The following is a 13,527-nucleotide window of genomic DNA, read 5'->3' as shown; positions in this document are numbered from 1 at the left end:
AACTGCCCCCTCCATCGACTCCTTTAAGTCAAGACTAAAATCTTATCTATACTCCCAAGCCTTTCCTGACGTCCACTGAGCGAGGGCTATATGTATATATGTATGTAGTTTGTTTGTTTATACTATTCTTATAACAAATGGAAAGCACTTTGGCCAACGAGAGTTGTTTTTTTAAATGTGCTATATAAATAAATGTGACTTGTCTTGACTTCCTTCACAGTTGCAATGCCGGAATAGATCAACAGAATTTGACAAGTAAGTTTTAGACAGATTTCCAGGCTGAAGTTTCAGGTACTCACTTGTACTAACTGAGGAAGAAAATCCACGAGTTCAGACGTGGACACGGTGTCCATCCACTGTACTGCTGTGCGACGAAGCTCCTGATCAGGAAACCTGGGGAAAACAGTCAAGGAGTCAACACTGTATCGCACTGATTTAACACAGAGTCGCTCTTAAGATGCTTGATTAGTACGTACGTGTCAGTGGTTATGTGGAGAAGGCAGGAGAATGGGGTTGGGAGGGAGAGATAGAATTTTGAATTATATAAAAGTTATCGAGGGGCTGAATCATGAAGCACTTATTTCACACAGTAGTAATGGACTTTAGAGATTCACCCTTCGGCCCATCGAGTCCATGCCAACCAGGATCACCCCGTTCACTGGCGCTATCCTACACGCACTGGGGACAGTTTACTTTGCAGAAGCCACTTAACCTACAAACCCCCTGTACGTCTTTGGAGTGTGGGAGGAAACTGGAGCATCCGGGGGGGGGGGGGGGGGGGAAACCCACGCGGTCACGGGGAGAACGTACAAACTCCGTACAGACAGCGCCCGTGGTCGGGATCGAACCGGGGTCTCTGGCGCTGCGAGGCAGCAGCTCTACCGCTGCGCCAGCGTGCTGCCCCCTACAGCTCGAGTACTTACGCAGCATGGAGCAACCCTAATGCGTCAAGGTGACCAAGGCAGTTCCATTGTCTGACCAAGGTGTAGATGTCGGGCAGGGACGTCCACTCCCAGCTGGGGGCGCTGGCGAGCACCATCGGCAGGCAGCTGCATTCCGAATGACAGTAGTATCTCTTCTCCCACAACAACTTCTTGTCTGCTTCAGTCAGCCTAGAGGGGGAGAGAGCGGGAGAGAGAGAGAGGGGAGAGAGGGGGGAGAGAGGGGGAGAGAAGGGGGAGAGAAGGGGGAGAGAAGGGGAGAGAGAGAACGGAAGAGTGGGTGAAGAGAAACACAGGGATCAGTAATCAGCAGCAGACATCGAGGACACAACAAGAGTTATTGCAGATAGACACAAAATGCTGCCCGTCCCACTGAGCTACTCCAGCTTTTTGTGACTATCTTCGGTTTAAACCAGCATCTGCAGTTCCTTCCCACACAGATTTGCGGAAGGCCATCTGGATGTAGATAGCCTCAGGGCAACCAGAGAACAGGCATGACACCCGAGATGGGTCTGCTGAGAGTCGAGGACAGGCTCATTGCGAGAAGCACTCAGGCATGGATCACACCGAGTGAGGCACCAACATGAACCCGTGCAAAATGTTGGGACCATGAAAGCATCTACGCTGCCATTAAAGCCCATTCATCCTTTAAAGAGAACTTGACACTCCAGCTCACTGACCTGTGTGTGACTCCAGTTGCATGAGTGAGTTTTAAAACTTGCTGACTAAAGGTTGACAGGGCAACAAGATGTAGGTTTTTCAAGACTATTCTTGTCCACAAAATGCAAATAATTATAAAAGAACGATTAGTAAACAATTATTAAATAATATTAAGCAATTATCAGATTTTTTTTAAATTTTGTACTGTGGAAATAGAAGTTGAAATCATCCCAGAAATAAAGAACTTAGAAGATAGCAAAGAAAAAAAAATACACGGTCTCAAGTAACCGAATAATCAAAAAAGAATGCCAAAATAAAACACCATAATCTACTAATCTGATCAATAGTATTTTGCCCTCTAACGTGTCCTGGTGTACTTATGCTTTTTTGCCGATTGGAATTATTTATATTTAAAAATTAAAAAAAAAAAATCAGGTCCCATTAAATCAGGCACAGTCGATCGATACAAAATTGTTGGAGTAGCTCAGCGGGACAGGCAGCATCTTTTAGTTTAGTTCAGTTCAGAGATGAAGCGCCGAAACAGTTCCTTCGGCCCGCTGGGTCCGCGCCGACCAGCGATCCACGCACATTTACCCACTAGAGACAAATTTTACATTTACCAAGCCAATTAACCTACAAACCTGTACGCCTTTCGAGTGTGGGAGGAAACTGAAGATCTCGGAAAAAGCCCACGCAGGTCACGGGGTGAACGCACAAACGTATAGCCCCTGTCCCACGGTACGAGTTCATTCCAAGAGTTCTACCGAGTTTGCCCTGATTCGAACTCGGGAGATTTACGGTAATGGCTGCTCGTCGGTACTCGAGGCTCTCGTGGACATTTTTCAACATGTTGAAAAATTCTTCACGAGTCTTCCCGAGCTTACCTGCCGTTAGCGAGTCTTCCCGAGTAACTGCCGTTAGCGTTACGAGCCGCTAAGAGACGTCCCCGAGCTCCGACGTACCCGCTACGTTCATTCTCCATGCTTACCACGAGTTTGATTTTTTTTTTTGTTAACTCAGGAGCGCTTTTGGAATGAACGGGTACCGTGGGACAGGGCCATTAGCGCAGACAGAACCCGTAGACGGGATCGAACCCGGGTCTCCGGCGCTGCATTCGCTGTAAGGCAGCAACTCTACCGCTGCGCCACCGTGAGATCTCTGGTGAGAAGGAATGGGTGACGTTTCGGGTGATGAACCCTCACCCATTCCTTCTCTCCGGAGATGTTGCCCGTCCCGCTGAGTTACTCCAGCGCTGCTGTGTCGGCCTTCAGTGTAAACCAGCAACTGCAGTCCCTTCCCGCACAAATCGGGCATGATCATCTTCCCCACTAGAGGGTGGTGTCTTCCACAAAGTTATCTTCTACCCTGGAGGGCAGTGTCAACACTGAGCTAGAACAACATACACTTAACTCCCCTGTATACATCGACAACAATCACTGGTACACTGACGTTTTAAGTGTAAGTGGTGTGGTTTGTGCAAGATTATGTCAACACAGGCATCATAATTGTGCTTCCCCGCTGCTCCAGCCTCTCCAGTCTTCATCTTCCCGATACCATTCCTGAAGATATCTATGCTTTTTGCCGCCACTACGTTTTCTTTGGGAATCCATTTCCACAATCCCAAAAAGACTCAAAATACTGGAAGAAGTCTGCGGGACAGGCAGCATCTCTGGAGAGAAGGAATGGGTGACGTTTCGAATGTCGAAACGTCACCCATTCCTACTCTCCAGAGATGCTGCCTGTCTCGCTGAGTTACTCCAGCATTTTGTGTCTACCTTCAGTGTAAACCAGCATCTGTACTTCCTTCCTCCACAATCCCAACCCTGCTCAACATCTCTCGTTTCCTTGTGATTTGTATGCACAAGGCTGGATTCATTAAGAGCTCCGACTTCTCATGTCATAGGTACGCCATCCTCTGCAGTGCAAGGATGTACCTTCACAAAGGAGATGAGGAGGAATTTATTTTGTCAGAGAGTGGTGATTCTGTGGAATTCATTGCCACAGAAGGCTGCGGAGGTCATCAATGGATATTTTTAAGGAGGAGATTGATGGATTCTTGATCAGTAAGGGGTTAGGGGGGAGAAGGCAGGAATGGGGTTGGGAGGGAGAGATCGATCAGCCATGATTGTATGGCAGAGTAGACTTGATGGGCTGAATGGCCCAATTCTGCTCCGAGAACAAGATACTTATGACAAAGGCAGCACCCGAGGTCAGGGTTGAACCCGGTTGGTTCTCTGGCGCTGAGAGGCAGCAGCTCTACCATCTGTGCCACCCCTGCGTATATCGACACTTGATTCCATTCTGTCTCTGGTGAATGGCCATGTCTCTCCCCATTATTTCTGGCTTACAACCGACACTGCACCTCACTGGTTGCGTGTTGCTTCAGGACATCCCGAGGACGTGGAAGGAGAATATGCCGTTCAATCAATTTCATTTTACAACCGTGGCGTTTAACATACATGCAAGAGTAGGTGGGGAGGAACACAGCTGGCGAGCGGTGAGCTGGGCAGTTGCTCAATTGCTCAGATGTCTTGTCCTTCATTGTTATTCTCTCCCCTATCTGCCAGCAGTTATTAGATCACTGCTTCCTTGACCATATTAGAGCACGATCCAATTACAGCCCATGGGGCCACTGCATGTACACCTGATCCCAGTCACTGGTTCAGTGAGTCTCTTTAGCCATTTGATCTCTGTTAAAATGACGTGTGTAATCGGCCCAAGGTTTACTTTGTGCAGTTTTGGTCCCCTAATTTGAGGAAGGACATTCTTGCTATCGAGGGAGTGCAGCGTAGGATTACAAGGTTAATTCCCGGGATGGCGGGACTGTCATATGCTGAGAGAATGGAGCGGCTGGGCTTGTACACTCTGGAGTTTAGAAGGATGAGAGGGTATCTTATTGAAACATATAAGATTATAAAGGGTTTGGACATGCTAGGGGCAGGAAACATGTGGGGGGAGTCCAGAACCAGGGGCCACAGTTTAAGAATAAGAGGCAAGTCATTTACAACGGAGACGAGGAAACACTTTTTCCACACAGAGAGTGGTGAGTCTGTGGAATTCTCTGCCTCAGATGGCGGTGGAGGCCGGTTCCCTGGATACTTTCAAGAGGGAGCTAGATAGGGCTCTTAAAGACAAATTGTCTGAATTTCCCTGAGGGGATCAATAAAGTATTTATTATTATTATTATTGTTATTATTAAAGATAGCAGAGTCAGGGGATATGGGGAGAAGGCAGGAACGGGGTACTGATTGTGGATGATCAGCCATGATCACATTGAATGGCGGTGCTGGCTCGAAGGGCCGAATGGCCTACTCCTGCACCTATTGTCTATTGACTACCTGATGGTTAATGCATGTGACAAACAACTTGCCAAAAACTAAATTGCACAGAAAAGGACGAGTCGCACCCCAGCCACTCCCTCTTCCCCCCCCTCTCCCATAGTGCGAGTGGTACAGAAGTGTGAAAACACACAGCTCCAGATTCAGGGAGTTTCTTCCCGGCTGTTATCAGGAAATGCACCATCCGATCACCAAATCGAAAGTGGCCCTGAGCTGCCATATACCTCATTGGAGACCCTCGGGCTATCTTTGTTTGGACTTTACTGGAGTTAATCATGCACTCAATGTTGCACACCTGGCCCTTGTGGCTAAAGGGATCAGGGGGTATGGACAGAAGGAGGTACAGGATACTGAGTTGGATGATCAGCCATGATCATATTGAATGGCGGTGCAGGCTCGAAGGGCCGAATGGCCTGCACCTATTTTCTATGTTTCTATTCACGTTATCCTGTATCTGTACACGGCGGATGTCTCGATTGTAATTATGTATTGTGTTTCCGCTGACTGGTTAGCACGCAACAAAAGCTTTCCAATTAAAAAGCATCAACACATTGTGTAAACTCTTTAGTTTAGTTTAGAGATACAGCCTGGAAACGGACGCTTCGGCCCACTGAGTCCGTGCCGTCCAGCGATCCTTGTACACTAACTATCCTATACACACACATGGGACGATGTACAATTATACCAATCCCAATTAACCTACAAAACTGTACGTCTTTGGAGTGTGGGAGGAATCTGGAGATCCCGGAGAAAACCCACCAGGTCAGGGTGAGAACATACAAACTCCGTACAGGCAGCACCCGTAGTCAGGATCGAACCCGGGACTCTGTCGCTGTGAGACAAGGGCCTATCCCACTTACGCGACTTTTTCGGCGACCGCCGGCACCCATCATAGGCCGCCGAAAATGTTCAGCGTGTTGAAAATCCAGCGGTGACCAGAAAGACGCTACGACTCTTTGGGCGACTGAGGAGACGGCTCACGACCATACCACTGGCTGGCTCGAAGGGCCGAATGGCCTTCTCGTGCACCTATTTTTCTATGTTCCATACAGGCGACACCCTGGCGACATGTCGCGGGGTGAAGCCTGAATGGTCGTGAGTAGTCGCCCAAAGAGTCGTACCCTGTTCTGGTCGCCGCTGGATTTTCAACAATGTTGAACATTTTCGGCGACCTGCAGCAACCTATGACGGGTGCCGGCAGTCGCCGGAAAAGTCGCGTAAGTGGGACAGGCCCCACGGCAACTCTACTGCTGCGCCACTGTTCCTCCCTTGCTTCTTTTCCACTGAATGCGGCACAACCTTGTTACTGCTTCCTGCATTTCCCGTTTTAACCTCGAGGGACTAAAAAAAAAAATGACTTTAATCTATTTATCATAAGCTTTGGAGAACTTTCAAGACAAGAATCTAATTTTAATCAGAATAAACAATTCTTAAAATAGGTCGCACGATTGTATTGTTCCTGCAATTTTCTGTAAATATTTAAGCGGGTGCATCAAACACTAGAAACTCCACATTTCATATATTTCGGAGACTCCCTGAGTTGTGCTCCGGTAAAGTCAACATCCGACAGCATTTCCTCACGGAATGTCAACATGTAATCATCATAAACGTTTACCAGAAGAGCGACTTCTTCTGCATCACTTTCATCAGGTGTTTCCTCGACGTATTATCCAGGCTGCTGAACTCGTATTTGGGGCTGAATTCGGCCGGAGGTGGTGTCACGAACTTGACGTCAAACGCTGAGGTCGGGTAATCGATCTGTGGATAAAAGGACACAGGGGTCACCGAAAAATAGCCACCTCCACAGCGGTGGTCAAACATCCAAACCAACCATCAGAATGCAGGAAAGTCCTGGTACGGAATGTCGTCTGTCCACCTGCATCCACAGATCTGTTGATTTCAATAGGCAATAGACAAGAGGTACAGGAGTAGGCCATTCGGCCCTTCGAGCCAGCACCGCCATTCAATGTGATCATGGCTGATCATCCACAATCAGTACCCCGTTCCTGCCTTTCTCCCCATATCCCCTGACTCCGTTATCTGCAGGAGCCCTATCTCGCTCTCCCTTGAAAGTATCCAGAGAACCGGCCTCCACCTCCCTCTGAGGCAGAGAATTCCACAGACTCACAACTCTCTGTGAGAAATGATGTTTCCTCAACTCCATTCTAAATGACTTGCCCCTTATTTTTAAACGCTGGCCCTGGTTCTGGACTCCCCCAACATGGGGAACAATAGTGACAGTGTATGGGGAATCACTGGTCAGCGTGGACTTTGTGGGCCCGTTTCTGCACTGTATCTCTGAACTAAATGAAACTAAAGAGCCATAGCTGAGAGGGAGATCCCCTGTATGGTAGAGTACATTCAAGTCTAACGTAACTGCGGGAAGATGCAAGGCTCAAGACAAATAAATGTCTATTGTTGCAACTGCCAGACCTCCTCTCCTGGAACGAGTTCTCTGTGTGTGTGCCTCAAGAGCAAAGGTTAGTTGTTGCTGGATGTATTTCAGCATGTTTGTGTTTTTGCAGGCTGAGAATCAATGAGAACTGTGCAACAGCTGATACGCCATCCCTCTCTCTGTAAGATACAAGTTGACAACAAGAATCCTCTGCTCCAGGACCTTCTCCTTGGTCACAGGCCAGCCATTGAGAAATTGCTTCCAACAGCGGGATTATGAACGAATAAGATTTGATGGACTTTTTGGAAAGATTGCAGGAAGTAATCTTAGGTTATTGATTGGGGACGATCAGCCATGATCACAATGAATGGCTGGCTCGAAGGGCCGAATGGCCTCCTCCTGCACCTATTTTCTATGGTTCTATGTTTCTATGTAAGTTTTTATGTAAGTTCATCCATTTAAAAGAAATAGGCAGTGCAATAGTGCAGCGGTAGAGTTGCTGCCTCACAGCGCCAGAGACCCAGGTTCGATCCTGCCTACGGACGCTGACCGTAAGGAGTTTGCACGTTCTCCGTGTGTAGGTTCTCTAGGTTTCCTCCGGGTGTTCCAGTTTCCTCCCACACTCCAAAGACGCAAAGGTTTGTAGGTTAATTAGCTTTGGTTAAACTGTCCCTAGTGCGTGCGATGGGTAGTGCTAGTGTTGGCCCCAGTATGTGTAGGACAGTGTTAATGTGCGGGGATCGCTGGTCAGCGCGGAATCGGTGGGACCAAGGGCCTGTTTCCGCTCTGTATCTCTAAACTCTAAAAGAATTGTGCCATAAGATCTTTCATGTTCACCCAAGTCATCAGAAGACGCCTCAGTTTGAAGTCTCATTCCAAAGACAGTCGTTCCAGCATTGCACGACTCATTCAGTCTTAGCCTGTGACATGCATTGAAATCCCAAGTGTAAATAGTAGCTTGTACATGAATATAATATTATAGCAATGGTGACCAGAATAAAACTGCAGCATGATACAATGAGTGAAGGTCATTTGGGTCAGACGACATCAGGTTCACAATGAATCAGAACGCAAGTGATGGAAATAGTTAACTTTGCAAAAAAAAAAAAAAAGATTCCAGTTCTTAGTTCATGATTCCAGATTGATTCAAATTTGCTGTTTTAGACAATAGACAATAGGTGCAGGAGTAGGCCATTCGGCCCCTCGAGCCAGCACCGCCATTCAATGTGATCATGGCTGATCATCCCCAATCAATACCCCGTTCCTGCCTTCTCCCCATATCCCCTGACAGCTATTTTTAAGAGCCCTATCTAGCTCTCTCTTGAAAGCATCAAGAGACCCTGCCTCCACCGCACTCTGAGGCAGAGAATTCCACAGACTCACCACTCCCTGTGAGAAAAAGTGTTTCCTCGACTCCGTTCTAAATGGCTTACTCCTTATTCTTAAACTGTGTGGCCCCTGGTTCTGGACTCCCCCAACATCGGGAACATGTTTCCTGCCTCTAGCGTGTCCAAGCCCTTAACAATCTTATATGTATATGTTTTAAAAATGGAAAGTCCAAACAAGGAGCTAAAGTACTTTAAGGCTGACACACAAAAAGCTGGAGTAACTCAGCGGGTCAGACGGCATCTCTGGAGGAAAGGAATAGGTGACGTTTCTGGTCAAGACCCTTCTTTAGTTTAGTTTAGTTTATCGTCATGTGTACCAATTCAATTCAATTCAATTCAATTTATTGTCATTTGGACCCCTTGAGGTCCAAACGAAATGCCGTTTCTGCAGCCATACATTACAAACAAATAGACCCAAGACACAATATATTTTACATAAACATCCATCACATTGCTGTGATGGAAGGCCAAAAAAACTTATCTCTCCACTGCACTCCCCCCCCCCCGATGTCAGAGTCAAAGTCAAAGCCCCCGGCGGGCGATGGCGATTGTCCCGTGGCCATTAAACCACGCCGGGTGATACAAGGTCGCACACCGGGTCTTGGTGTTAGAGCCCCCGGCGTGCGCTCGCAAATTCCCGCGGCCATTCCAAGCCGCGCGGGGCGGTGCTGTAAGGCCCCGCTCCAGGAGCTCTTCAACCCCGCAACTCGGGCGGGAGAAGTCGCCGTTGCGGGAGCCCTGAAAAGCGGTCTCCCTCCAGGGACCCGCGGGCTCCCGGTGCCGTCCGCCAAACCCGCAGTTGCAGCCACCGAATCTCCGGGGGTCGGGTCGCAGCAGCGTCCACCACAGCTCCACCCGCTCTGGACTCGGCCAGCTCCGCGACGGTGAGGTGAGTAGTCGGCACTGGAGTCCCCGGTCTTCCTGTTGGAGGCCGCTCCTCGTTGCAGCCCCAACGACAACGGAGACCCGACAAAGAAAAGGTCGGGTCTCCCGTGCAGGGAGAGATTTAAAAGTTACCCCCAACCCCCCCCACACCACCCCCACCCCCCCCACACACATACCCCAACAAAAATAACAAAAACTACATTAAAACATAGACATAAAATAATAAAAACGCAGACGGACTGCAGAGGCCGCTGCAGACGAGAGTCGCGCCGCCTACCGGAAAAGGAGCACAGTGAAAAGATTTTTGTTGCTTGCTGACCAGTTAGAGGAAAAACAATACATGATTACAATCGAGCCGACCACAGTGTACTGATACAGGATATAAAGGGAATAGCGTTTCGTGCAAGATTAATGTCCAGATTCAAGTAAAATACTTTAATGGGCGGTCAAGGTGGCGCAGCGGTAGAGTTGCTGCCTTACAGCGCTTGCAGCGCCGGAGACCCGGGTTCGATCCCGACTACGGGCGCTGTCGGTACGGAGTTTGTACGTTTTCCCCGTGACCGTGTTGGGGTTTCTCCAAGATCTTCGGTTTCCTCCCAGGTTAATGTGTAAATGGTCGCAGGTTGGTGTATGTGTAAATTGTCCTAATAACGCCCCTGTCCCACTTAGGAAACCTGAACGGAAACCTCTGGAGACTTTGCGCCCCACCCAAGGTTTCCGTGCGGTTCCCGGAGGTTGCAGGTGGTTGCTGGAGGTTGCAGGCAGTGGAAGCAGGTAGGGAGACTGACAAAAACCTCCGGGAACCGCACGGAAACCTTGGGTGGGGCGCAAAGTCTCCAGAGGTTTCCGTTCAGGTTTCCTAAGTGGGACAGGGGCATTACTGTGCGTGGGACAATGCTAGGGAGCGGGGATCGCTGGTCAGTTCGGACTCGGTGGGCCGAAGGGCCCTGCTTCCACGCTGTATCTCTAAGCTAAACTTTCTTTCCTAAAAGGATGCAGCTGATCTTCCTTGTGGACCGAGTGCCACGTCAGCCAGCACACAAGGCAGAGAGAGACCAAGCCAGCAGTCCAGGAATCGTCACTGCGAGCAGACTGCTTTATCAGACCCATATGGGGAAATGTACACTCCAATTCACAAATGTTTTCTCAACAAATCTTGCATAATCCTTTAGTTTCCTCGAAGCTTAAAGTAGATTTTGCCCCTGCAACAGGTTTAAAAGATTCAACCTTCATACCCCCCCCCCTCCCCCAACCACCATCATGCCCTTATTTTCCTTTCCCCTTAATAGATTGGCACACACATCATACCCTGGAGTGGAGAGAGTGTGCGTGGGGTCTGGTGCCAGGTCTTAGTTGATTTGATTCGGAGCCATCGTGAAGTTTAAGCTGAATGCATGCAAGAACTGCTCTGTCTCAAGTTTCACTTACTGTAACTGTTTGCTGGCGATTACGTTCAATAAAAGGATGTGTCAGAGCTCTTTGTGGGCACTGCTGCAAAATTGACAAAGAGGGAAGCCAAGTTGCACGCTGCTAGCCCCTAGAAAATAGACACAAAAATGCTCTGACGTTTAGCTTAGTTCAGAGATCTAGCATGGAAACCGACCGTTAGGCCCAAGCAAAACCCCATCAATCACCCATTCACACTAGTTCTAAGTTACTCCACTTCCTCATCCACTCCCTGCAAACAAGGTACAATTTACTGACCTTCAATTACGGTGGCGCAGCGGTAGAGTTGCTGCCTCACAGCGCCAGAGGCACAGGTTCGATCCTGCTACGGGGTGCTGTCTGTATGGAGTTTGTACGTTCTCCCCGTGTCAGCCACTTACATTAACAAATGACACTTCCACCCTGGGAGAAAGGATTCAACTGTCTACCCACTATCATATCTGCCTCCCCCAACACAATACTTTCCAGGCTCCCACCACTCTCTGTGTAAAAAACGTACCCCTCGCATCGCTATTGAACTTTTCCCCTCACACCCTCTAGTGTTGGACATTTCCACGCTGGGGGAAAGGTTCTGACTGTCCACCCTATCTATGCCTCACAATATTTGATATACTTCCATCAAGTCTCCCCTTAACCTCCAATGGTCCAGAGAAAAACAATCCAACCTTTCCCTATAGTCAACATACCCTCTAATCCAAGCACTATTCTGGTAAAGCTCGTCTGCTCCTTTGCAAAGTCAGGGAGGGGATAACAATCAGAGCACCCAGAGAAAAGCCGCGAGGTCACAGGGAAACATGCAAACTGCACCCAATCAGCTCCAGAGGTCAGGATTGAACCTGGGTCCCTGTCTGTGAGCGGCAGTGACTGACCAACTGCTCCACGGTTGTGAGAAGTGCTTTATAAATGAGCGTTCTTCCTATGTTCCCATGTAAAAAATATCCACTGTTCAATTGCATATAGTATTTAATTCAAAGGTACACAAAATTGCTGGAGGAACTCAGCGGGTGCAGCAGCATCCATGGAGCGAAGGAAATAGGCGACGTTTCGGGCCGAAACCCTTCTTCAGATTTAATTCAGTTTAGTTTAGAGATACAGTGCAGAAACAGAACCTTCGGCCCACCGAGTCCGCGCCGACCAGCGATCCCCGCACATTAACACTGCCCTACGCACACTATACCAGCCAATTAACCTACAAGCCTCTACGTCTTTGGAGTGTGGGAGGAAACTGAAGATCTCGGAGAAAACCCACGCAAGTTACGAGGAGAACGTGCAAACTCCGTACAGACAGCAACCGTAACCAGGACCGAACCCTGGTAAGGCAGCAACTCTGCCGCTGCGCCACCGTGTCGCCGACTATTCAGTATTTAAACATTTCATTCTCTCCACAGATGCTACCCGACCAGAATATTTCTTGGAAATTTCAGATTTCCAGGACACATCTATTTATTCTCATCAAATTAATATTTCCGTCAATTGCTGCTGTTTCATTAAATACCAAATTCCCCCTCTGCTATAATTTCGAATGTGTGAAAAAAATAATCTGATGGTAGCTTTAGATTAGATATATGATAAGGCAATGAAGACAAACAGTTACTTCCAAAAAGAGGTATTCCTATTACTTTTCATCAACGAGCTCAACCAAAGTGCTTGTCAACTTGACAATTCTCAAAACCCATTGGCCCACCAGTCACGCTCATCAACCTACGCCAGCTTCCTGTTCACTTACTCCTACGTGCATTTAACCTCTTTATCTCTGCAATTTTCTCCAGCCGTTTAATCTTCAATAGTGGGGCGGCTCGGTGGCGTATATACCACGGGTTCGATCCCGACTACGGGTGCTGTTAGTACGGAGTTTGTACGTTCTCCCCATGACCTGTGTGGGTTTTCTCCGAGATCTCCAGTTTCCTCTCACACTCTAAAGAGGTACTGGTTTGTAGATTAACTGGCTTGGCATAAATGTAAATAGTCCCTAGAGTGTGTAGGATAGTGTTAGCGTGCAGGGATCGCTGGTAGGTGCAGACTCAGTGGGCCGAAGAGCCTGTTTCTGCGCTGTATCTCTAAACGAAAAGTTATTGGAGGTCCTCCAATTGTCCTCTTGAGTATGAATGCATTTGATCGCTTTATTGCCTCTGTCTATGCCTTCAACCGTTAAGATTAAAATTCATTTGTAAAACCACTTCTACAAGATCCAACTCTTAATGCACCTTTGATTAAGCTTTTAGTCACTTGCCCCAATATCTCTTGGTGTTAGTTTTTGATTGCCAAAGCTTATTCCGATGGACCATGGGATAGTTATACAAGATGTTTGCTATCAGCAAACATCTATCTGCTCACCCAGAGGGGGCATTTATTGTTGCGGGTGATTTCAACCACTCCGACCTTAAAACTGTACTCGAGACATACCAGGGCCCCATCCCCGACCTCTACCTCCGTTACATTGACGACTGCTTTGGGGCCACCTCCTGCACCTACAC

General features: G+C 48.2%; 1 protein-coding gene across 1 annotated transcript in view; it reads right to left on the bottom strand.

The window, feature by feature from the left end:
- The window catches only part of pik3c2b (phosphatidylinositol-4-phosphate 3-kinase catalytic subunit type 2 beta), a 133,567-nt gene that overhangs the window by 43,332 nt on the left and 76,708 nt on the right, over positions 1 to 13,527 (bottom strand). The window contains exons 15-17 of the mRNA XM_033042853.1: positions 6,555 to 6,697; positions 924 to 1,112; positions 300 to 393 (exon numbers count right to left, since the gene is read on the bottom strand). Of these exons, the coding sequence (XP_032898744.1) occupies positions 300 to 393; positions 924 to 1,112; positions 6,555 to 6,697 (426 nt within the window). The remainder of the gene's footprint in view (positions 1 to 299; positions 394 to 923; positions 1,113 to 6,554; positions 6,698 to 13,527) is intronic.

The sequence above is a fragment of the Amblyraja radiata genome, chromosome 24 (assembly GCF_010909765.2).
Source record: "Amblyraja radiata isolate CabotCenter1 chromosome 24, sAmbRad1.1.pri, whole genome shotgun sequence".
Lineage (NCBI taxonomy): Eukaryota > Metazoa > Chordata > Chondrichthyes > Rajiformes > Rajidae > Amblyraja > Amblyraja radiata.
Note: the sequence above shows the minus strand (reverse complement) of the source record. Positions and strands in the feature narration are given on the sequence as shown.